The sequence below is a fragment of the Bos taurus genome, chromosome 3 (assembly GCF_002263795.3).
Source record: "Bos taurus isolate L1 Dominette 01449 registration number 42190680 breed Hereford chromosome 3, ARS-UCD2.0, whole genome shotgun sequence".
Classification (NCBI taxonomy): Eukaryota; Metazoa; Chordata; class Mammalia; order Artiodactyla; family Bovidae; genus Bos; species Bos taurus.
The window spans coordinates 30,781,365-30,807,170 of record NC_037330.1 but is presented as its reverse complement, the minus strand read 5'-3'; the positions used below and the strand labels follow the sequence as shown (position 1 = coordinate 30,807,170).

General features: G+C 46.9%; 2 protein-coding genes across 14 annotated transcripts in view; one reads left to right on the top strand and one right to left on the bottom strand.

Annotated features, from left to right (window-relative positions):
- The window catches only part of ST7L (suppression of tumorigenicity 7 like), a 142,685-nt gene that overhangs the window by 37,490 nt on the left and 79,389 nt on the right, over window positions 1–25,806 (bottom strand). For 12 of the 13 annotated variants that reach the window (XR_003033852.2, XM_024989479.2, XM_059884704.1 and 9 more), the window contains one exon: window positions 20,847–21,175. The exons of the other annotated variant lie outside the window; for it this stretch is intronic. Coding sequence is in view for 11 of the 12 variants with exons in the window: in XM_024989479.2 (XP_024845247.1) it covers window positions 21,110–21,175 (66 nt within the window). In the remaining variant the exon portion in view is untranslated. Of the gene's footprint in view, window positions 1–20,846; window positions 21,176–25,806 lie in introns of those variants that run through there. 13 annotated transcript variants of the gene reach the window in all.
- WNT2B (Wnt family member 2B) lies at window positions 1,729–16,291 on the top strand. Its single transcript, NM_001099363.2, is given in 5 exon segments — window positions 1,729–2,193; window positions 8,058–8,278; window positions 9,316–9,593; window positions 10,276–10,540; window positions 15,428–16,291. Coding segments are annotated over 5 exon segments (1,185 nt in total). The 5' UTR covers window positions 1,729–2,002; the 3' UTR covers window positions 15,658–16,291.

Genomic DNA, 25,806 nt, shown 5'->3' with positions numbered 1-25,806 from the left:
AACTACATACAGGCAGACATTGTTCATTTTGCTTTGTTTCACTGATGTGCCTAGCACAGTCTGGCACATGGTAGGGAATAAATATTTGCTGAATTAATGAACTCACTCCGCCCCCTGCCGCAGAAAGTGAGGTGAAGGGGTGAGAGATGGGGAGAGGGGATAAAGGTCTCCCTGAGCCCTTCTCCCTCATGTCTGCCTCTGGGATGTCTGCAGCCTCTCTGCAGCCAGCTGTGCCCTGTCCGCTCACACTCCGGAGTCTCTAACACCGACCCCCCTTCCCCCCCCACAACCAAGAACTGACAATGAGTTTGGGGTTGAAGGGGCTGGGCAGTTTCCAGCGCGTTGTTTACACCAGGGCTTTATAGTTTAGATAAATCACGGAGAGAGGCATGAAAGACACCTGGGAATGAGGGGCTAGGCAGGAGAAACTGAGGCTGGAGAAGCGGTTGGGGCCAGACCCCAGGTGTACTCTGGAAGTCGGAAGATCCAGGGTTTTTCAAAAAAATTTTTAGGTCTCAGTAAGGGCCACCCTGTCTCCAGAAGCTCTACCTGCCAACCTAAGAAGCGCAGAGGGAAGGAGGGGGTCAGTTTCTACAGCTGCCAGCCCCCCAAGCCCTTCACAATTTACCACGCCTCCAGGCTGCTGGGGGGCTGACGGGGGGCGGGGAGGGGGGAGGAAGGAAGGGAGCAGTGGGGAGGAGGAAGGGTGGAAAGGCGAAGGAGAGAAATGGCTCCGGGGCTCCCACTCTCTCAGCAGGACCCCCACCCTGGCCTCTGGTTCAGGAAAGCCGCCCAGCTGTTTCTGATTCTCTCGTACTCGCAGCCCCGCCCGAAGGGGTGGGGGACCGAAGCTTCGGGAGAGCTGGGAGAGACTGAGCTGTGCTGAACCCTAGCAGCAAAGGGCTGGGAGTTCGCGTCCGGCCCGCAGGTGTGCTTCTTGGTTTTGGTCATCGCCAGCCGGCAGGCGGGACCTGTGTCTAAACGGGGTGTGGGGGTGTGGATGTGTTGGGGGGAACCTATGTCTAAACGCTGTGTGTGTGTGTGTGTGTGTGTATACCAGGGGCAGCGGGTCGTCGACAAGAGAAGCCCCTATCTGAAGTCGGCTGTGTGTGTGTGTGTGTGTGTGTGAAAGAGAGAGAGAACCAGGGGCAGCGGGTGGTCGATGAGAGAAGCCCTACCTGAGGTCGGCGCCGGTGGCGCTCGCGTTGGCGGCGTTGGAAAGGGAATCAAGATTCTCCCGCAACTCCCCGCTGCAGAGCTTCTACCCATTTCACAGAAGCGCAAGAACGGAGGGAGAGAAAACCCGAGGAAATGACCAAGTCCTCTGTGGCTCACTCCAGTGTCACTGTAGTTTAGATGACTGTAGGGGAAAGTGTCTGCAGCTCCCCTCACCCGGCCCCCCTGGCCATCACCCACGGAGGCTGGGGTTGCCGAATGCAGGGCGCTAGGACCCGGTGGCGCGGCGTGGGCAGGGACTGGGTGCTCCGGGCGCAGAAGGGCGCCACTGCGCCCAGTCAGTCCCGAGCAGGTGGGGGCGCGGCGCTGTGCTAGGGGCGCCGAGGGGCGGAGGCGGCCGCCACACCTAGGGCGCCGCGGAGCGCCGGGAGCTGGCGCGGGCGGAGCCGCCCTGAGGGCCGCGCGTGTCCGGGGCTTCGGCCCCGCCCCGCGCCGTCCAATGAGAGCCCGCGGCCGGAGGGGCTGTCCGCACACTCTGTCCGCAGCCCCACTCCGCGCCGCCGACCCCCTGACACCGCATCCCTGCCTGGGCAGCTCGCCCCAGATCCCGAGTTCGGCGCGGTGTCGTCGGCTTCCAGATACCGCTCCCTGCGCCCCTCTCCGGGACCTGGCGCCCCGGCTCCTGGACCTTAGGTGCCCTTGGGTCCCCGGCCGGCGGCGAGCCTTATGGCCCCCCAGGGGGGTGAAGTAGGAGCAGCCTGAGTACCCTCAGCCGGTGCCCCGTCCACGCCCCTCCGGGCCGCGTGGCGGGAGTCTTCGGGGAGCTATGCTGAGGCCGGGTGGTGCGGAGGAAGCCGCGCAGCTACCCCCTCGACGCGTTAGCGCCCCTGTCCCCGAGTCCGCTCCCAGATCCACGGCCCCCGACGGCTCTCGGGCTTCGGCCCGCCTAAGTCTTGCCTGCCTTCTGTTGCTGCTACTGCTGCTGACGCTGCCGGCCCGCGTAGACACGTCCTGGTGGTGAGTGTGGCTCTCGGGGTTGGGAGGGTGAGGTACTGGGTTAAAGAGGCCAGACGCGCCCAAAGGGAATATACAGCTCCCGGTCCCCGCTGCTCAGGAGACCAGGTTGTCGCTGTAACGGGAATTAGAGACGATCCGGGCTCAACTGTCACTGAAGTCGCCAAGGGGCGCAGGGGCATGGGGAGTGGGTAAGGTGGCGCTGCTCCTTCCCCGTCTGGTGATGAAGGCGCTAAGTATTTGGAGCAGGGACGCGGGGTAATCGAGGCTTCTCAGACCTTCTCTATTTCAGCTCAGTTCTCATAGGGCAAAAGCTACCTTACGAGTTTCTCAGGATGGATTCAAGAAACCAGTCGCCCATCTGGGGCCGCGGAGGCCGTCCAAGAGAACTCTCTGATCCCCTGAGGTTGTCCCCCGCCTGCCCTCGGGAGGTGGAGAAAGAGGCAGCTGGCAAGCTCGGAGAGCCTCTCGTTGGTCGACCCTCACCCCACCACGCAGTAAGGCTCGGGTGAGGCAGCGGTACCCAGCGCAAGGTTTAGAAATGGAATTAAGGCAAAAACTACCCCATTAACTCCCACAACTAAAACAAACAGATTACTTGGGTTTGCATACTTGAGACATTTTGTCTTCAGCCTCTGTTTTGAGAATCTCACTTCATATCTCCTTCTTTGCCTCCTTTTTCTTCCCTAGATGGGCCCATCTCCCATCTTTTCCTCTCTAAGAACTAGAGGCTTCTAGAGTCTCAAAACATTAAGAGATCCTCTCCTCAGATTTCTTGCAGGCCTTAGACACCAGGCATTTCACATGAGGGCAAATGAGGCAGAAGGAATTATGAATCCACTGGGTATCTGTTCTTCTCTCCCTCCCCCACCCAGTCTAGACGGCACCCATCTTTTTCTCCCAGAACTGAGCTGTTCTGTCTCCTCCCCCACCTCCTAGGGGCTGAGCAGCGGGAGAGTGGGACTGAGAAATGACTCAGTAGTCTTGTCTTTCCTCTTCGCCCCCCAATTAAACTGGCCTCTTGGACTGGGCTGTTACCCCTCTCTACCCATGCAGTGCCCGCCTTCCTTTCCTTACTCTGCCCCTCCCCTCAGACCTTCACCTCCTCCACAGAGTGTGGTCTCTTTTCCCCTTGCACCCTGTGGCTTCTCTCTGGATTTGGAATCTTGGCTGAAGAAGGGTGAGGGGTAGCTGGCTGAAGGGCCAGCGAGCTTGGGCCGCAGATTCCTATCATTTCAAGATGTGTCTTTCTCCATCCCCATCTTCTCCCACCCTGCCCCCCTCCCTGTTTTCCTGTTTCAGAAAAATCTCTCCTTGGGATCTTTTTTATCTCTGCAGTGTTGGGGAAGGCAAGGAGAGGGGTTCTGGATGGGGGAGCAGGGAGGCCCATATCTTACATCTGGCTTGAAACATTCTTTTAGAAAAGGAAAAGGAAGAAGGGGATGAGGAGAAAAGCCCTTCAAAGGTCTGTGTGAGATCAAAGCCACCCTTTACTTTCATGGGCTCGGTTTTGGCTTCAGTGGGCTTGTAGACAGAGAATGAAGTGGTCACTGTGCATCTTTATCCATCCCGGATAACAGTTTGCTTTTAGGGACCCTTGATTGCTTCTTACCAATTTGGGAGGCAGCCTTGGTCCACTTGCTGTTTAGGTGAGGAAGTGTCACCCTGGTAATTTCAGCATCCTGGTTAAGCAGCTCCTAAAGATCTAACTGGGGCTCTTCCGAGCCCCCATTTTGTCCCCTTAGCTACCCTCTCTTTTCCTTTCTCCCTCTATTACTCTCCCCCCATGTGGTTCATATTAAAGATTTTGGAAAAACTCCTGGGTGAAAGAGCTAGCTAGGGAGGGAGGGAAGCAGATGAGTGGGTGATACAGAGGGATTCAGCAGTCCCTGTGAAATGGAGGAAGGCAGCAACAGGGATGGGCAGTGAGTGCGAGGTGATTTCAGTCTGCTTGCCTCATAGGGGTCATAGCTGCAGGCCCCAGATGCCTGCCTCAGTAGTCATCACTTCTGGGATAAAGTAGAGAGCTGCTTTCCAAAGGCAGGTCAGGCCCCCAAGGTGATTCTCTCTTTCCCTTAGGAAAAAAAAAATCAGCTAGATTGATATTCTGTACAACCCTCTGAAGAGATAGATGCCTGTTGACTCTGTGTGTATCCATGTTCCACTCAGGAGCAGAATGTCATCAGTATCACTAGTTAACAATCTGATCTTCCTTACAGCCCTTCCCCTTACTCTCCAACCACTCCCTTCCTCTTCTGATCTTTAAGTGGAGGAGGAAACGGATGGTCTTTTCTAACCAAGAAAAACAGAACAAGAAATGGGGGTCTCCTGGCATGTGCCTGCCTGTACTAGTCTGTATTCTGCAGGGGCTTGGATGTCAAGAATCAAAAGAGCAGGACTGTATTCAGGACTGTGGTTTACAGAAAGAGGAACAAAGTGGTATCGTGACATTAATATTATTGGGTGTTTTTTTTGGGGGGCCTTGCCACCAGGCTTCTGGGATCTCAGTTCCCCAACCTGCACCCTCCCCACCCCTGGGGAATTCCCCAACATTAACATTAGTTATCAACAACTGCTATTTAATGATCCCTTCCTAAGTTCCTGATACCATGGCCAAACGCCTATAAGCACAATCTTCTTCAATTCCTAAAATAATACAGCAAGACAGATAATATGATCCCCGTTTCACACACGAAGAAACTGAAGGATAGGAGGGGCAGAGGAAGAAATTCAAGTTCATACCAGTTTTGGAGCCTGATCGGTCTATGCCTGGTTAAGCACTGTGTGCCTCTCTTATGCTTGGAACTGAAAATAAGCTTGGACTTTGGAGTCCGTCGGCCGTGGTTCACCCAGTTCTCCCTTGACTAGCCCTGATGGGCAGCGCTGAGTATTGTTCATCTCCCAGACCTCAGTTTCTTCACCTGTAAAGTGGAGCTCGCTCTCATAGGATTTTTGTGTAGAAAATGTTTTGTGAACTGCCAAGTATCATATAAATGATACTGTCTTAAGATATTCAGGGAGGATAATAGTTTTATCCTTGTGTTCAAAGTCCAATATGGGCTGGGCTAAACCATGTACATACACTAAGGACTGTAAAAGCAAGGAAGTAAACAAAAAGAGGATCCCTGGCCTCATTAAAAAGATACAAGCTTAAAACATCTGCAGTGTCAACAAGGAGTAAAGCTGTAATTGAAATGATGCTTATGGCTAGCCAGGAGGAGTATGGAGTTGGGGAATAAATCAGAGCAGTCAAGGTTTTGTTTTATTCAACAAATAGTTATTGAGTACCTGTTTTGTGCCAGACATTGTTCAAGGTACTGGAGATACTGAAGTGAACAAAACAAATATAAATCCCTGCCTTCAAAGAGCAGCATGTCCTAATCACCTGGGGATGTTGGTAAAATGTCAGTTCAGTAGGCCTGGAATGGGGCCTGAGGCACTGCATTTCTAACAGGTTCCCAGGAGATGCTAATGCTGCTGTTCTGGGGAACCACACTTTGAGTAGCAAGGAGCTGGAGTAGAGTAGTCACTTTGTCAAAGGAAGGGATAGGAACTGGTCAAAGGCAGGCAAAGAGAGCATTTTGGAGCAGGAAGCTGAGAAAAAAGTAAAAACTTCTGGAAGGGGAACGGAGCTAGAGTCGGGGGCATTTCTACTGGCTCATCAGCTGGGAGACGCCTTAAATATCTTTGTGCCCCTAACAGCTGAACTTAGTGCTTGGCACATGGTCGGCATCTAGTAGGCACGTGCTGAATTTAGAGGAAGATGGGGTGGGTGGACCTCACGCTGCTTTACTGGAGGCCCCCACACTGATTACAAGGTGTTGACCATTGGAAGCCCTGGTCTGCATGTTCTCGAAGCAGCTACTTGGTGGAGTAAGAGTGTAGTAGAGGAAATTATCTTCCCATAGGAGATACTGAGCAGATATTCCCACGCTCATCGAGGATGTAACGAGGAAGGACCAATGTGGGCTGCAGCAGAATGGAGTTCAGTTAGACCACAGGAAGGACTTTTTACCAGAGTTTGGCCTGCCCTACTCCAGACTGTCTCATGAGGGCTGGATTACTGGTCTCTCATTCCCGTCCAACCCCCCTCTTCCCAAGCCCCAGTTAAAAAAACAAACACCCATTGCCTAGAGCAGTACTCAGGGCTGAACTGGGAAAGCAGAATGGTGGTGAGACAGGGACAGGCTCCAACTCCAACGGTCTTGATTCTCCAAACAAAGCACCGCGGCAGTGGGTGTAACTCCCGGCTGTGCGTCAGGCAGCCCTTTCCGGCCTGGCCCAGACCAGGGTGTTTATTTTGTTTGTTCCTGGAAGCTGTTGCCCTGATGGACAGTGCTGGGGATGCTGATTCCATGGGATTTGCTAGTGGTGGACCAGCCCTCTCACCCCTCCCTGGGACAGATGGGCCCCATCAGCCCTGCTGAGTTCCAGAAGAGGCAAGCATCAGCCCTCCTTGTGTTTGTTTGAGTTGGTGTCACCAGTGGTGATCCAGTCTGTGGGTGAGGGCTGGGTTTGCGAGTGCAGGGGGAGGGGGGAGTGTTGCAGAGGACACAGAGCCCAGGGCAGTCCAGCTTTTCCCTCTCCCCTCTGGCTGCCCTCCCTTCTCCTCACCCACTTCTAGGCCCATTCTGGGGCCTTTCCCAAACCACAGGCTCATTCACAGCTCAAATCAAATCTTTTCTGTCTGTAGCAGCAACAACCCTCCAGGGCCCCCACCTGTGCAGAAAAGGGGCATGAAGGCATCCCTGGATGTGTTAGGACAGGAGAATAAGGAATTCCCAGCAAATCAAGGGCGGTGCTGGGTGCTGGAAACCGAGAAAGGGGGTGGGAAATGAGTGTATGGGTCAGATCTCATTTGATGGCCTTGTGGGGGAGAAAAGGTGATGATGAACTCCTGCCTTCTCTCTGAAATGTTCTTCCTGAGGCTTGTGGTGGAGTCCAGGGCTAACTGTGTTTGAATGAAGAAAAAACACTTCCTTGAGAAAATTAAGAATGACTGTAGCAACCCACATATCTTTTAGTAGCTCTCCTAATCTAATTGATCTTCTTATAATTATTCACCTAGGCAGACTGGGGTCTGGGATATGGGGAGTGTCACTCTGTTGCTTAATCTTGGCCTTTGGTTTCCCACTGCAAATAGCCCTCTGCCCATGCAGATTCATCCAGGACATTATGCCCTATAAATTGGGAAGGATGATTTTGAAAGACTTATAGTTAAGAAAGGTCATGGGACATAGAAGTAAAGGGTATGGGGAAGAGTGGCATGGGGTTCTTCCTTCCCACACCTCACCATTGGGAATGAGGACTTTTAGCTATATGGGTCTGACTGGGGCTGTAAACATCACTCAGAACTGCCACTTATCTGTCTTCCCACTGACCCCTCCCCACCTCCATCCTTCTTCCCCCAAACCATGCTTTATGAACCAGTTATGTAGGACATGCCTCTGACATGTGGGTGTAATAATGCTGTCTCAGATACTAATTCTGTTATTTTTCCATGAGGCTCTTAACGTTGATTAGATAAACAGGCAATGGGGTTTGTGTGACATGCCCATAGCTTCTGTGTATGTGACACACGCCTGGACTGTGTTTTGGGAGTGTGTGTCCCTTTGGTTTTTGGCTGGGGAACTGGTGATGGTGGGAGACCACTCAATTACTCTCTCTGAAACAGATTATTTCTTGAAGGCTTGTGGGGATTGGTTCTTCCCTGAGGCCTTGGGAAATATGGGTTGGAGGAGGGGGAAGGAAGCTCTAAAGGTCTGAATGCCAAACCTTTCCCCTCCTTACTCCCCCTCACCCCACCCCCCACCTCTGGATTGCAGAATAAAGCCAGATGCTCTGACAGGGCCCTCTCCACCTTGCAGGTACATCGGGGCACTAGGGGCCCGTGTGATCTGTGACAATATCCCTGGGCTGGTGAGCCGGCAGCGGCAGCTGTGCCAGCGTTACCCAGACATCATGCGCTCCGTGGGTGAGGGTGCCCGAGAGTGGATCCGAGAGTGTCAGCACCAGTTCCGCCATCATCGCTGGAACTGCACCACCCTGGACCGGGACCACACTGTCTTTGGCCGTGTCATGCTCAGAAGTAGGGGCTTCTTCCAGTTCCTTCTCTTTCTGTGCTTGGTTGGGGTGGTGAGTGGGTAGTGGGTGGAGTGCCTCTTTCCTACATTCTGCCTCATGATTAAGGGTAAAAACTGTGGGCAGAGCCCAGCATACAGTTGGAAACAGACCCTTAGTACCTTTGATATGTAGTCAGTGGCCCTTCTAAATCCCAGGGTTCCAGGATGACGGGTCAGAGCAACAGCATTCTCTGGTACCTCCATCCTCCATCCACCTTTTCCTTCCTTCCCCAATCCCCTAGCCTTCAGACTTCCATCCATGATCTGTAAGACTGAGGACTGGAAATGGCTGCTCTGTTCTTACCAACACCATCACTGCCCTCAGCCCAACACTCCCAACATTATAGTAATGGGAGCAAGAGATAAACAGAAAGGTGATATGTAAATATTTGGGAAGTCAGCGGCTTGGACTTGGCTCAGCAAAAGAGCTAAGCAGAGCTAAACAGTAAACTAGGAGAGAAAGGGAATGAGATGAGAATCTGGAGGTGTCAGAGGGACAAGAGTGATGATTCATCAGTCCCCAAGAGAGGGAAGGAAGAAAGCTGGCTGGAGAAAGTAGCCTCTCTCTTCAAATAGGATGACCCCTGGGCTGGGGGCTCCATTGTAGGGGAACTGTCCAGCAGAGTGGGCCTGAAAAGGCCTGGAATGTGGACTGAGGCTGACTTTGCTAAGCAGGGGTTGGCACTCAGTGGGAGGCAATGATTCACTGTGAAAGTTTTCAATGGCTGGACCCAGGGAGTTTGGAAGGAAGCAGGAGTACAGGTCAGCCCAAGAGGTCAGATGTACAAAGAAGTAGATAGAGAGTTGTGAGGGCTGAGGGGAAGGGAGTAGACACTCTGGGGAACATTCTCGGAAGGGAAGGGTACTCTGAATAAAGGAAGTATAGGGGTTTCCCTGGGAAAGAAGAGGAAAAGAGGTTTTAGAGTTGGAGGTTGTGTGGGCTGAAGAAGGAGACAGACGTGGGCCTCTTTGCTGAAACACACTTCTCCTTTTCTCTCTCTAGGTAGCCGGGAGGCAGCATTTGTATACGCCATCTCATCAGCAGGGGTGGTCCATGCTATCACTCGTGCCTGTAGCCAGGGTGAACTGAGTGTGTGCAGTTGTGACCCCTATACCCGTGGCCGACACCATGACCAACGTGGGGACTTTGACTGGGGTGGCTGCAGTGACAACATACACTATGGTGTTCGCTTTGCCAAAGCCTTCGTGGATGCCAAGGAGAAGAGGCTTAAGGATGCCCGGGCTCTCATGAACTTACATAACAATCGCTGTGGTCGCACGGTCAGTACTCACGTCTGTGCATGTACATTCGTATTTGCTGGGGGTGGCCAGTACCTATGATCATGGAGTGAATGTGAAGGTAGAAGGGCTGAAGGCTTCTGGATTACCTCCAAAAGCCCCAACCCTTGGAAGAGGAGCAGTAAATGCTGGGGACCTTAGGGAATGCCAAGGTTCAACCTGGAGCATCAAGTCTTCACATAGGTGGGAATTAAGGAAAGGTGGAGGAAAGAAGGGAAATAACTTTTAAAGAAAGAAAAGAATCACCTCCTGAAGTCTGAGGAGGATTAGAGCTTATTCCAGTCAGTGCTCTGGCCTTTGGGCACCACCTATATGCCTAGCACTGTGCTGGAAAATGACATGCCACAAAAGCAGAAGGCATTGGACCTTGAACTCTGAAATATAAGAAAAATAGAGGATGTGCCATAGCTATGAACAGAATCCTGGGGCTTGAACGTTCAAATGGGCTTTCATGAAAATAAAAGCACTGTTGGTCTAGGAAGGTTTCCTGGAAGAATCTGGTCAGGAAGAATGGGTGCGATCTGACTGGGGAGAGAACAGAAGAACCAATGGCTGCACCAGCCAACCAGGGCCAGCAGACCTCAGGGCACTCATGCTTTTAGTCCTAGGGATGACCCCAAAGTTTCCTGACTGCTTTTCCCTTCACTGCGCCCCCACCTTCCAGGCTGTGCGGCGGTTTCTGAAGCTGGAGTGTAAGTGCCATGGCGTGAGTGGCTCCTGTACTCTGCGCACCTGCTGGCGTGCACTCTCAGATTTCCGCCGCACAGGTGATTACCTGCGGCGGCGCTATGACGGGGCTGTGCAAGTAACGGCCACCCAGGATGGCGCAAACTTCACGGCAGCTCGCCAAGGCTATCGCCGTGCTACCCGGACTGACCTGGTCTACTTTGACAACTCCCCAGACTACTGTGTCTTGGACAAGGCTGCAGGTGAGTAAAGAAAGCAGGTAGGGACATGGAGCCCCAGGTCTTAGTGAAGGCACCTGTAGTTAATCATGGTCCATTCAGCGTCAGGAGTTAGGGATGGAAGTTGGAGGAGTCAGTCAGATGTGAGAATAATCTTGTAATAAGATTTTTGATTTATGCCTCGGTCTGCCAGGCTCACAGCTGCCTAGAGAGGAGAGGACAGTGAGCTCCCTGAGACCTGAGGTCATCTACCACTCCTTTACATTCCCAGCATCTGGGATACAGTAGTTATTGCTTGGTGAATGATTGAATGATTCGCCCATTTCAGTACCAAGCTAATGTATGGGCTATGCAGAGGCATAAGATGCAGACCGAGTTTTGGCTCTTTACAATTTAGCTAAAGAAATGAGAGATAATAGGTAGACAATGCAACTGCAAAAGAGAGCAAAAAAAGTTTATTTGAAAATGTTGCATTTAAGTTGTTTCTTGAAGTGTGGAGATTATCTGGATAGATAGAGAGGACGGTAGGCAGATATTCTCTACACATGAGTAGAATGGTAGGTAGAAAAGCACATGATCTGTTCCACAAGCAGAATGCAGGTTAAGTTGACTGAGTAAGGTTTGGGGTAGGGGAGATTAAAGGTAGAAAGATAGGTTGGAAGTAGACCATGAGTGACCCTGAGAGAGCTTATCCAATGTGCTGCCACTGAAAATTCAAAAATGGAATTGGGGAAGCAAGGAGAGAGGAGATCCCTACCAATGGCTGACCGTCAGCAGAAAGCAGTAAATCATTTTTTAATCTGTTCCATATATTTGTGGTGGAATTCTTGGGAATGCTGAAGGTGATGTAGTATTCCCCTAGAAAACTGGAAGTCACCATCATGGCTTGTATTTCAGGTTCAGATGGGTTAAACTAAGTACAACCTGCAGTGGAACAGAACTGCTCTTCCCCTGGTTATTCTTACGGCTCTCAGGCTCATCTCTGCAGTATCAGCAGTCAGGACTTTAGTAAGGGGAAGCCAAAACCTTAGCTGTCTTCCACACTATTTGTGTTCACCTATCACTGTCATTCCTGGACAGGCAATTGGCTAGGAGCAAAAGTGGGCACGGAAACAGGGTGGAGCTCCACCCAAGTCACAGAGAAAAGTAGCCTGTGTACTTTGAAGGGTGCCAGAGGCTTCCCTGTTGCCTCAGACTGTAAAGAATCTGCCTGTAATGTAGGAGACCCAGGTTTGGTCCCTGGGTTGGGAACATCTGCTGGAGAAGGGAGTGGCTATCCACTCCAGTATTCTTGCCTGGAGAATCCCTTGGACAGAGGAGCCTGGCAGGCTATAGTCCATGGGGTTGCAAAGCATCAGAAATGACGTGAGTGACTAACACTTTCACTTTCAGGAGAAAAAAGGTTTAGGAAGCACTTCTGATTCCCCTAGTGATTTCCTGTCAGCTCAGTTCAGTTACTCAGTCGTGTCAAACTTTTTGTGACCCCATGGACTGCAGCATGCCAGGCTTCCTTATCCATCACCAACTCATCAGCTTGCTCAAACTCATGTCCATCAAGTTGGTGATGCCATCCAACCATCTTATACTCTGTTGTCCCCTTCTCCTCCTGCCTTCAGTCTTTCCCAGCATCAAGGTCTTTTCCAAGGAGTCAGTTCTTCGCATCAGGTGGCCAAAGGTATTGGAGTTTCAGCTTCAGCATCAGTCCTTCCAGTGAATATTCAGGACTGATCTCCTTTAGGATGGACTGGTTGGATCTCCTTGCAGTCCAAGGGACTCTCAAGAGCCTTCTCCAACACCACAGTTAAAATGAGTTAATTCTTTGGCGCTCAGCTTTCTTTATAGTCCAACTCTCACATCCATATACTACTACTGAAAAAACCATAGCCTTGACTAGACGGACCTTTGTTGGCAAAGTAATGTCTCTTCTTTTTAATACAATGTCTAGTTGGTCATAACTTTCCTTCCAAGGAGTAAGCGTCTTTTAATTTCATGGCTGCAGTCACCATCTGCAGTGATTTTGGAGCCCCCCAAAATAAAGTCTGTCACTGTTTCCATGGTTTCTCCATCTATTTGCCATGAAGTGATGGGACCAGATGCCATGATCTTAGTTTTTTTAAAGTTGAGTTTTAAGCCAACTTTTTCACTGTCCTCTTTCAAGTTCATCAAGAGGCTCTTTAGTTCTTCTTCGCTTTCTGCCATAAGGGTGGGGTCATCTGTCATGATTTCCTATCACCAAGTTTGTTTTCTTCCCATGTGCCATAATTCAGAGGGTTACTCTATAAATGCCTAGAAACAGTCATACATCACCCAGGTGTAAGCCTATGCTATCATCCTAAAATGCACCTTTGGAGAAGGATCTTTGGAGTCAGGAGGGAAGGTGACTCATATGTGTGTGGGGTGTTCTCAGAGGCATAAAATTAGATCTCATAAAACCCAGAGTGGGGCCTGGAATTTAAAGGGTACAAGTAATCCTAGAAGGGAGTATGGATCCAGGATTTCCCTCTAAAGCAGTAAGTCCTATTGAACTTTCTGTGATGACAGAAATGCTCGACATCTGTGCTCTTCAATACAGTAGCCATTTAGTTATGTGTGATTACTAAGCAGTTGAAATATAGCTAGTGTGACTGAGGAACTAAGTATTAAAATTTATGTACGTTTAACTGTGGTTTAGTCACTACATTGTATCCCAACTCTGTGTGACCCCATGAACTTAGCCCGCCAAGCTCCTCTGTCCATGGGATTTTCCAGATAAGAATACTGGAGTGGGTTGCCGTTTCCTTCTTCAGGGGACCTTCTCGACCCAGGGATCGAACCCAGGTCTCCTGAATTGCAGGCAGATTCTTTACTGACTGAGTCACCAGGGAAGCCCTAATTTTTTTTTTTTTAGTTCTATGAGTTTGTTTTTTTTTTTTAATTGGAAGCTAATTACAATATTGTGGTGGTTTTTGCCATACATCCACATGAACCAGCCAAGGGTGTACATGTATGTGTTCCCCATTCTGACCCTCCCTCCCACCTCCTTCCCCATCCCATCCCTCAGGGTCATACCAGTGCACCAGCTCTGAGCACCCTGTCTCATGCATTGAACCTGGACTGGCAATCTATTTCACATATGATAATATACATGTTTCAATGCTATTCCCTCAAATCATCCCACCCTCGCCTTCTCCCACAGAGTCTAAAAGGCTGTTCTATACATCTGTGTCTCTTTCACTGTCTCACATATAAGGTCATTGTTACCATCTTTCTAAATTCCATATATATGTGTTAATGTATTATATTGGTGTTTTTCTTTCTGACTTACTTCGCTCTGTATAATAGGCTCCAATTTCATCCACCTCATTAGAACTGAATCAAATGCATTCTTTTTAATGACTGAGTAATATTCCATTGTGTATATGTACCACAGCTTTCTTAGCCATTCGTCTGCTGATGGATATCTAGGTTGGGGAAGCCCTAATTTTAATTAAGTTAAATCTAAATGATCACAATTGGCTAATGGCTACTACATAGGCCAGCTCAGCTCCAGAGTATTGAAGAGGCTTCTGGTGTACAAGAGAGTTAGGACCTAACTCCTGGAGTAAAGCAGGAAACATATAAAGTAGATGTAGTCACTCCACACTCTAGGGCAGTGGTCCCTAATGTTTTGGTTTGTAAACTCCTATGATTAAAAAAATTTGAGCATGTACCTCCAATACATGTATATTTACTTATGAATTATGTCTATGTTTCACTGTACTAACATGTACATCATAAAACATACAAAGCAGATATTTTAAATTGATGAGATAAAAAAATATAGAAGCACTAGTATTTTCTATCCATATTTAGTGGACTGTGTAGACTACTAATAGAAACCAGTTAATTTATTATACCCTTTTTGAACCCCCAGGCTAGTCACTTGCCCATCTCCAGGAAAGGATTAAAGTAGATATTCTCTAGGATCCATCCTATCCAAAATTCTAGGATTTTGTGATCTGTTGGCAGGATCTCTTTGGCAAAAATCAGTCAGAATGAGGTTGTGAGCATTCTCTGCAGGGGGAGTAACACCATCCATACCCTTTAAGAGTTCCTACCATAAGGGGTAAAGCAAGGGATATTCTTTAGGAATTCCTTAGGGAGAAGCCTCCTGCCAGGAATGCTTATCAGTTTGTCTCCTCAGATGATCAGATATTCTTGGGCTTCCCTTGTGGCTCAGCTGGTAAAGAATCTGCCTGCAATGCAGGAGACCTGGGTTTGATGCCTAGGTTGGGAAGATCCCCTGGAGAAGGGAAAGGCTACCCACTACAGTGTTCCGGCCTGGAGAATTCCATGGGCTGTACAGTCCATGGGGTCACAAAGAGTCAGACACAACTGAGCAACTTTTACACACACGCTTCATCTACTGAGTTAGGTGCTATTAACTAACTTGCTAGACCTCATAGTTAAGAAGTGTAGAATTGGGTTTTAATCCTAGACAATTTGACATCAGGCCTATGCTTTTAATTTTAATTTCTCGTATAGTACAACTTAATGAAATATAAACTAAGTTGTAGCAAGACTTCTTAGAAAAGATAAATTATAGGCTAAGTTTTTTATTTTAACTTTTTATTATATAAAATTTCACACATCAAGTAGAGAACCTTCACCCAGCTTTAACAGTTATGACATTTTCAGGCTAAGTTTTGAAGGGAATATGGAGATATGTATTGGTAGGGAGTACACTGCAGGAGAAGTCAGTGGTCTTTGGGGAGCCTTGATGGTGGGAGGAAACAGGCCTGGTACAGAGGGCAATAAGATGGTCATTTTGGCTAGTGGGTATATTTTCAGGAAACGAGATTCTTTATGGTTTCCTCATGAGGATGTGGGTAAGGGAACCCAGAGCAGCTGCAGTAAGAGGTAACTTGGTTCTCACTCTCTTCCCCAACCCAGGTTCCCTAGGCACTGCAGGCCGAGTCTGTAGCAAGACATCTAAAGGGACAGACGGTTGTGAAATCATGTGCTGCGGCCGAGGGTATGACACAACTCGAGTTACCCGTGTCACCCAGTGTGAGTGCAAATTCCACTGGTGCTGTGCTGTGCGGTGCAAGGAGTGCAGAAACACTGTGGACGTCCATACTTGCAAGGCCCCCAAGAAGGCAGAGTGGCTGGATCAGACCTGAACATAAAAATACCTCACTCGTCCCTCCACTTCAAACCTCCTGATTCAAAAGCACAAGATCTTTGCATGCACACCTTCCTCCACCCTCAACCCTGGGCTGCGACAGCCTCTATTTAAGGACTTGGAGAACACTCCAGAGGGACTCTGGTGTCTAGCTGGTTCCTTAGCCCTGGGAAGGAGTTGACAGGGGATGTATTATAAAAAAAAACAAAAACCGAGCAGCTCCCTGACTCCCCACTCTGGAGGCTAGAAGGGAGAGTGGAAGAGGTAGGAGTCTTCAGAGTGATATGAGTTGCACTAAAGTACATGGTCAAGGCTCATTCTTCCCTTCCCTTGCATTGGCTTCCTGATACTTCTTGTGTGCGCAAGAGAAAGGGTACCTGGAGAGAACTTCTTTTCCTACCTGGTCGAGGGTAGATGGGACAGAGATGAAACCACACATCTCTTCCCCAGGTCAGTGTGAGCTAACTGCCTGGTACCCCAAAAGAAATTCTGCAACATTCTTTCATTATCAAGAGCCTGGGATTGCTAGATATGAGTTAGCATAGTGGACAAGGTTCCATTCTCATGCTCATATTGTTTGTAAACTGCTGTGTTTTGTAGGAGAAAAAAAATTATACAACTATAGAAACATACATTCTCTTCCAATCTTTCTTTTTTAACCTGTATCAGCCAGCACTGCCTCTTTTGCTCCCTTGCTGCCTGTATAAACTGAGTGGCATGCAGTGTCAGCCTAACAGATCATTAGAACACCCTAGAACACTCCTAAGAAAGAGAAATTTGGTTACTCTTGGGATTTTTACTTTTTTTAAACTTTCCATGCATTATTCTGGTGGTCATCCAGGTTTGGGAAACACTAAGTAAAAGATACGTGACTCATGGAGGATGGCAGAGGGTAACAAGACTGATCTCAAGGGCCACATGAGGCATCAGTGTATACTAGGCAGGTAAAGATCTCTGGCTTTGGCAATTTTTAGGAGAAGATCCTAGCCTTTGAAGCTGGGAGCAGAAACCAGTGGTTACAGAGGGAAGGAGAGCTGGGGTTTGGGGCCAAACAGCTTAGAAAGCAGCCTTTCCTCATTTATTCAACAAATCTTTATTTAGTGACTCTCCAAGTCTTGGTGATTGTTATCCTTCAATCCACATTTGGCTTAAATAGCACAGTTCCTTCTAAGCTACTACCCACTGCCTAACTAAGCTTGCAGTAGTGGCATCTCCAGAGATAGCAGGCTTAGTAAGCCAAAGGAGGGTAGGACACAGAGTCCCCAAAATCACGATGTCCTATTTTTATGTGACTTGGACAGTGGTTGTCTCTTGCCTGTTGATATTTTAAAGGAGCAGAGTGGTGTATAAATTTGCATTTATGATATACCTAGGCTAAAAGTACCAGTTATGATATTTTGAGCAAGATTCCCAAATTCTCTGAGCCTCTATCTTCTCATTTCTAAAATGAGGGTGTAAACTTATCTCAGATATTGAGTTTTAATTCTGCCCCCAAATCCAGCCAATAGACCCTCTTACCAAAGTCCCTAATTGGTCTAGCTCATCCTGACTTCTCAGAATCTCCAGTTCAGTACTGTAAAGTACTGACAGCAGGCTGCAGATTAAGGAGACTACACAGGGAATTCGCAATACAGCACACACACACCCTTTCCCTAATTCCTCTCTGGCACCCCTTGGGGTCCTCACATGTTTGTGGAACAGCTTTCTCTGCATAGGCAGCAAGAGGATGGGGGGGAGCCATAGCTCTGGGCCATGGGGGCAGATTTATTTGGATGATAGGACTAATATTTGTGTAACCTGCCGAGACCTGTGTGGGAGAATTGAGGGTGGTTTTTCTTTTGGTGAGGGGGTTTGCTCCGGTTTCACATCCATTAACACAAAACATGAGCTAGTCAGGGCCCTTGTGGTCTGTGGTGAGGGGATTCCTGTGGAGAAATAGGACTGAGTGAGTCAGGCCAGGGGAATGTCTTCCTTGCAGAATGGAGTCAACTGGATAACTGATGAGCCAATGGTGGGATTAGGGAGGGGGAAGAGGGAGGGGAAAAGAAGAGTTTCTGACATCTTGAGCTGGGATTAAGAGGAAGAAAGCTTTAAGGTAGTGGAAAGGTAAGGGTCACAGACAGGCTAGACTCAAGAACAGAGCTGAATGAATTACAGAGGGGTGCTATCTGGTCCGCTGGGCCACTGGGAAGAGCTCTCAGGTCCCAGTCAGCTTCAGCTCTCGTAAGAATATCCAGGTTACCACATAAATGATAGCCTAGGTCTTCCATGGGAAACTAATCTGAGCTAAATCTACCTGTGCTCTGTTATCTTATTCTCTCTTTGCTTCTTACCCTGTGAAAGGAAGTGGACCTCTTCTGGCATCTCATACTACTATGTTCTTTTCCCTGGGATCCAAGTTCTAGTTCATAAAGACCACGTTTTGCAACTTCCTATAAATGGTTGACAAGAGCAAGCTGTCCGACAGTGAGGGGGCTGAAAAGTGTGGTGGATAGTGAGGGGGAAAAGGCCTATGTAAGCCTAAGCCCTATTACAGAGGCTAATGTGGCTCCAGAAAGGAATGATGGCCAAGCAATTAATTTTTCCTCTTATTCCTTAGCTTGCCTCTGCATTCTGACTGGCTTTATACAAAGCCAGAATGTTTTCCATTCTGCACTATACAAACAAACTAATTTATTTGGAACAAGCAGCAAAATGAGAACTTTATTTGATGCAGTCAGAGCCTCAATTAGTCCTGCTGGTACTCACTCACTGCCTTTAATCCCATCCCCCACTGCCACCACCCGCCCATCTCTCTTCTGTTTAATAGGGGCCTGTCCCTCAGATCAGCAGTCTCTTAGCCTGCCTCGTCTTTCACTCCTTCCTGTTGGTCTTCATTTCTTTCGACTTTTAATATTTAGGTATAATGCATTGTAGAAAACACTATTTGGATACAAAGTTAATTTAAAAGACATTATCCTTTAAGGATCTTAGAATCTTTTAGAGAAGGCACATGACTTAACACCTTACCTGCACAGCCTGTAGCCAGTTTCTCTTATGTAAAAGTAAGAATGCCAGCCTTAACATAGTCCTGCAGATAAAAGCCAATGTGTATTACTGCCGGGCTTGATTAATAGCATGAATCCATACTCTGTATGAGAGTATTCATATCAGATCAGATCAGATCAGATCAGTCGCTCAGTCGTGTCCGACTCTTTGCGAACCCATGAATTGCAGCACACCAGGCCTCCCTGTCCATCACCAACTCCCGGAGTTCACCCAGACTCAAAAATGAAATCAGGGACTTCAGATTATTTCAAAGACTCAAATATATCCTGGCCCTGAGGATCTGCTTGCAAAGTCTCATGACCACTCACGGCCTCATTTCTCTTCCTCCCTGTTACAGAGAGTACTTTCTTCTCAGTTCTCTCACCTCCCCTTACTAAGCACATCAACCACTAAGTTCTTCGCCAAATTCTCAGACCCACTCAGGACCTTACTATAAGAAAGATAACAAGGAATTTTTTTTCTCTCAGCCTTTCTGAGGTTTTATTTAAATGCCCTCAGTGGTCATAGGGCAGAAGCCCAAGGGAGGAAGCTGGATAGAGTATGTTTCTCATCCCTGGGAGGCCTAGCTCCTGCAGCCAAATTACAGCACCAGTGAACAATGTAATACATTCCTGGACAGGTCGGTGGGACCCTGGGCGCCTGGGCCTTGTGGAGAGAGGTGCCAGACACAGAGCTCTCCGTAAGCAATCCTGCAGAGCTGCTCCCTGGGTGCAGAAATGAAATACGGGAGAGCTTCACATTACACAGAGACCTGTAGCTCACACCTGGTTATTGATGGCCTTGGTGAGGCCTCTGCCTCCGCCCTCCACTTGGGAACTGCCTGCTACTATGGGGGTTGGGCGTCTTTGAAGCAGTGTTGGAAAACAAGAAAGAGATGTTTCCTTTTCTCTCTTTGCCCTATCAGCCTGCGCACAATCATGAAGGTATATACACACAAATATGCACAAATATAGCATATACACATAGCTTTTCTTAGGCTATATTCGGGTTCTCGTCATCCTCCTCCTCCCCGACAATAAAAAAAAAAGCAACCAAATTTCAATCAAACACTTCAAAAATTATATCAACAACAGGGTGTTCAGCTGTAACCAAGGAACATTTTAAAATTATCAAGATGTAAGCAGCTGTTGGTTTGGGACTGGCACCCCTCTGGGAGATGGCAGGGGAAGGATACAGTAAGGGCATGGAAAGAAGAGGTCAACAGTGGGCAATTCCCACCCAGGCACTGTGCCTGAGACTGTAGAACTTGCCATGGCTGTTTCACACTGCAGAGAGTGCAATTTGTGTCCTCTGTCCTGTGCATGAGAGGGCAGTCTTCTATGACTGCTTGAGGTATGATTACTAAGCCTGCTGCTCATGAGCTTTTGTTGTCATTGTTTTAATTCTTCCTGGATTAGAAAACAGGATAACTTTGGGTTCCAGAGATGATTTCCACAAGAGAAAGGCACTAGAGGGGAGCAAGCTGTGGCTTTACTAGGGTAAATATGTCACAGTTGCTGCACTAGACTGAGCTTTCCCAGAAGCTAGTGATTGGCTGGTTTCAGGCAGAGGCCAGTGAGGTGTCAGTAATATTCCTGTCCCTGCCCCCAAAGGTCAAAAGGATAGAAGAGAGGGAGTCTATAGGTGTGTTTTCCCACTTTTCATTTATGGCTTAGGGCTTCCCAGATGGCACAGTGGTAAAGAATCTGCCTGCCAATGCACGAGATGCGGGTTCAATCCCTGGGTCAGGAGGATCCCCTGGAAAAGGGAATGGCAACCCACTCCAGTATTCTTGCCTGGGAAATCCCATGGACAGAAGCCCATCGGTCTACAGTCCATGAAGTCACAAAGAGTCAGGCACAACTGAGCACATATTTGTGGCTTAAATGATCTCTCAACATCACTGTGGTTATTCCTCAGTTACTTGAGATGTTTTAGTCATCCTGGATTTGAGAAAGCAAGGTAAGCACTCTCCCTTTTGTCCTCTAACTCTGAACTGTTCTATCCTAAAATTTACCTTTGCTCACTTTCATTCTGCCTACGAGTCTACAGATGGATCAGCTAGGCATTGGAATTCTCTTTCTTTGGCCAGAACAAGCAGAAATAGGATGACTTTACATCAACCCCAGTAAGCAGACTTGACCAAACAAAAAGCTCAACTGAGTGAATAAAAAGAAAGAGTTTAATCCACAGCTGTTCTTTTTTGACAACTTTCAAGGTGAGGCTTCCCCAAGAATAACTGTGATGTTTATAAAAAGGTTTCTTATGTATAAACGCTTTTGCTTATATGTAATTGTCTCACCAACCCTGTGATAGGAGTTACGCTCATTGTGCAGGTGCTGTTCAGAGAGGCTCTGTGATTTGTCCAAAGTCCTGTGGATATTGAGTAGCTCAGCCAGAACTCACACCAAGGGCTTCTGACTTCAAATCTTGTGTGTTTTGCTCAGAAACTGAGGGTGCCTAGGCTGGAGGCAGGAGAATCCCAGCACCTTTAGGACAGAAATTGACACAAAATATCCTAGGAGTATACATGAGCAGAATTTACAAAAGCAACAGCTTAGGGCTTCCTTAATCTCATCAATGAATCCCTTTTTTGCCATTTCTGTCACTAACACCACCACTACCACATGATCACTATACTACATTTAGCGGCCCATGTATAATCAGCTCTGGTTTCTAATTCTGTTTTCCTTTTTCCTTTTACAGATCAACAGTTCATCTTTTGTTTTAGTTTTATCTAGTCCTTTTAAAGATGCTAAATGTGTAGACAGAGCAGTAGTCACGAGAAGCCATGAGAGGAAGTTATTGAGAGGAAGTTATTAAGGCTTTGGGCTTTTAAAGTATGTATTAGAATTTCCTTTGAGACTTCAATCTTTTTTAAACTACTGTCAACCCCTGGGCTAGGTAAGTAAGAACAAGGAATGAGAGTGCTAAACAAACAAAAAAACAACAAAAAACCACACACACACACACAAATGGTCTTATCCCAGATCAGATGCCTACTCACAGCCTAGTAAAAATCCTGAGACCTCGAACCAAGACAAGCTATTTATCTATACCAAGGCAAAGAGTATCTATCTACCTTGCAGAGAAACCCTTAAAAGACGAGGCAGAAAACAGATTTTCACTTGATCAAAAACTTTTGCTGCCCTCAACCCCTCCTCCCACACTTATTCAAAATCAGACTTCTGTTTAGGTCCGAGACTGTGAGACAAAGCAGCTCTAAGAGATAATGTGTGCAAGAGGAACCCTTCCCTGTTCAACCCTGGAATGCATTCCATTAGAGACAGCATAAGCCCTTACATACCCTACCTATCCCACTCCTGTACCCCAACTGTGAAGGCAGAAGGGAAAGCTGCAGGAATACAACATTCATCAATCATAGATCTAGGATGCTGCAGCTCCCTGACCTGGGCCCCAACTTGAGCTAGGGGAAGAACACCTCATGAAAACAATCTACCTATAGTTAAGATTCCTTCCAGGGCAAATCTTACTTTTTGGTCCATCGATCTTGGCGCTCACTGTTCTCCCTGCTTCCCACCCCCACTGCCTCTGCATGTGGGCTCAGAAGTCATCATCTAAAGAATTCCATTGCTCACCTCCTGCATAGCAGCACAGCCCCATGAGGCCACACACCAGATGGAGGGGATAAAAGTACGAGGTCATGGCTTCTAGCAAGAGGCTTTTTCTTAAACTAACCCTGACTCCTGGAAAAGAGGCAGAGCAGGAGAGTGTCGAGTGAGCTGCTGACGACAGCAGCTTCAGAAGTCTTGTATAAAGAGCTAACTTAGCTTTCAGTGGAAATTTCTCTACTCCTGGTCTCACATCTACTTCTTAAATGTGTTTGAATAGAATGCAGGGACTGTCAAACCAAAGGGTTAAATCTTGCCCAACTGTAGGAATCTATTCAACAGATTGCCACACACATGGTAAGGTGGAGGCCAAACCCTGAACACGTGCCCCGTTTCTCCAGGACTGTAACTATGAAGAAAGGGAAAGGGTATGGAAAGTGGACTAGAACTCAGGGGAGAGAAAGGTTGTCAGTAGGCCTTCAAAGTCTCTGTGTATTAATATAATGTACACAAGGATGGGGATGCAGGAGGCGCATCATTCCTAGAACCATTAGGCTTACTGGGTGACAATGTATGGAATCAATAACTACAAAGGAACAAACAATTTAAGCAACAGACTGAGAAACAGAATTCTCAGAATAAAGGAATCAAGTGAATGAGATTAATCAGTCTTTCTATAGGAGGTGGCTTTTGAGCAGGATTTTTAAAAGATACAGGATGTTTTGGTTGAGAACAGACAGAGCAAAGAATTCTAAGTAGAAGGAACTGGTTTATGCTGAAACTTAGAAGCAAGAATGTGCAAGCAATATATAAGGAATTTCAAGCAAGTACATATTATATACACTGGGGAATACAGAGAAGTTAGAATGCTGAGATCAGGGCTTAAATAATGTGAGGTGACTACATGTGCCCAGATTGTCAAATGGCTCAGAGTTCCCTACAGAGCCACACAGTATCTTGATCTATGTCAGTAAGCACCAGGGCAGCTATGGGAAAACACAAGGATGAGTCCATTTGTTACAGACAGAGGGACTAGAAGAGAGCTACACTGTGAAACCCAACAAAATGCTAAATATTGTTCACTCTAGCTCCCTATCATTTGAGATTCTGGGCTAAATAAGAGCTATCAAATATCCTATCCAGAACTGTGATACATTAATGTAGGCTAACAGGCCTAGAACTTGGTGTAAATCAAGCCAAACACTTATGAAATTAGAATGTAAAAAAGAAATTCTTTAAAAATAGAAAATACATGCTTCTTTCCCTGACTCTTAAACTTGACTGGTCTCCTATACCGCATTTGGCATATTGGACTTTTGAGGCTAGCACATTCATCAGAGCTGAGTGAGCCGAGGCCATAGTGGAAAGGAGGAGAGCTATGAGAGACTTTTAGGGACGACAAAATCAATTCACTGAGTGACAGGATGGTTCTGGTGAGAGCTGGACCATAAAGAATGCTGAGTGCTGAAGAACTGAGGCTTTCATATTGTGGTGCTAGAGAAGACTCTTGAGAGTCCCTTGGACTGAAAGGATATCAAACCAGTCAATCCTAAAGGAGATCAACCCTGAATATTCACTGGAAAGACTGATGCTGAAGATCCAATACTTTGGCCACCTGATAAGAAGAGCTGACTCACTGGAAAAGACCCTGTTGCTGGAAAAGACTGAGGGCAGGAGGAGAAGCTGGTTATAGAGGATGAGATGGTTGTGTGGCATCACTGATTCAATGGACATGAATTTGAGCCAACTCCAGAAAACAGTGGAGGACAGAGGAGCCCGGCATGCTGCACTCCACAGGGTCACAAAGAGTCGTACACAACTTAGCAACTGAACAACAGAACAGGCTGCTAGAGCAACAACCAAAGATACAAATCCTCATTTCATAATCTTCACGTTAGGTCTCTGGCTTCTTGCACTTGTTGAAGGTAAAAACAGAGCTATTTATTGGGCTTCTGCCATTTTTTAACTGAACTTTGCTAAACTCTGAGGATAAAAACCACAAGGGCAACCCTGTTCTTCCACAGTACTTTTCTGGTGCCACTTTCAAAAACAGAATATTGAAATGTGTGTGTGTATACATATATACATTTGTGTGTGTGTGTATATATATGTATATATTTATATTTATGAACACTGAATAAGCCAAAAGGTGAGCAATATATTAACTTTCTGCTTTACTTAACTGGCACAATTTAGTGCTGGACGGGAGGCAACCACTTAACAGTGATAGCATTTGTTGGTATCATCTTAGTTTTTTCCTCCTCCCCTAAATAGTTTATAAAAGGTGATTTGTGAAATTCTTCACAACAGAAAAGCTCAAGGGTTTACATTCAACTGTGACACCACTGTGAATTCATTAAGAAGCATGTTTCAGGTTGCACTATAATTTCCCTATGTAACATAAAGCCATGGAATCTGACATAAGCTGATTGCTCATGCTGGTTATTTTATTTACATTTCTGAATGGAAGGGATTTCAATACTCATAAAATATCTAACTTATTATTTTTCATCTGTTCTCCCAGAGCAGCTATTATAAAACAGGCATAGAAACAGAAGTCTCAACTTGTATGACTGGCTAAGCAACCAGGGAAAAGTTACTGCTCAAAAGCAATTTAAAAAAAAATAATAATTCAATATGGAACTTGAGACCAAATGTGATATTATTACTCTCAATACTATGAAAAAGATAAAAAGTTTTTTTTGTTGTAAGTGTTCATTATGTTTGTTGAAGTCCTATGGGAGTAGGAGGTAGTCCATAGGAATTCAGGGGGCCTTAAGTCTACTTAAGTCTTTCTCTAGAGACCTAATGTTAGCAGACACAGCCTAATATAAATGGGAACACAGATGAATGGATAAGAGTGGGCTCCTTACAACCCAGAAACATGAATACACCTCCTTACAGGTTACAAATTAGACTTCTGAACTGGAAAATGCCATGAGGGTTAGATGTACGTTTTGTTCACCTACCCAAAGAATAATAATTTCCACTTATTCCAGCAGATATAGCAAACTCAGATAAATTACTAGAGAAGTAACAATTACAAGTAAACTCCAAAGCTGGATCTTCAGTCTTCTGCCTGTAAGTCTGTTCAAATCATTCCACTTTCTCCTGCTGCCTCAACTGAGTTAAGTCAGTATATTCCTCGACCCTCCAGTACAACCTTAGGCCTCCTCTTCTACTCAAAAGACTGTCATCATTTTACCACATCTAATGATTACATGCCTAACAGTATAAATTCCCCAAGGACAGGTTCTGTGCCTGTTTTTAAAAATATTTTAATATGTATTCCAGGGTTATATCTCCAATTATCCAGTTAGTACATATACTGACTGAACCCAATAAATATAGGAAATCTTTTTCAGTTGCTTAGAAAATCTTGACAGTTCCCCTTATTAAAAGGTAGAACTGTCCAGGATTCAGAATTGATCAGCAAAATTTAGCTTGGAAGAGAGGGAAAAGGCAGCTTATTTTATTACCTTAACCCAATATCCTTTTATTTTTCTAATTAACCTGATATATTTCGAGAATCAGTCACTGCAGGGTGC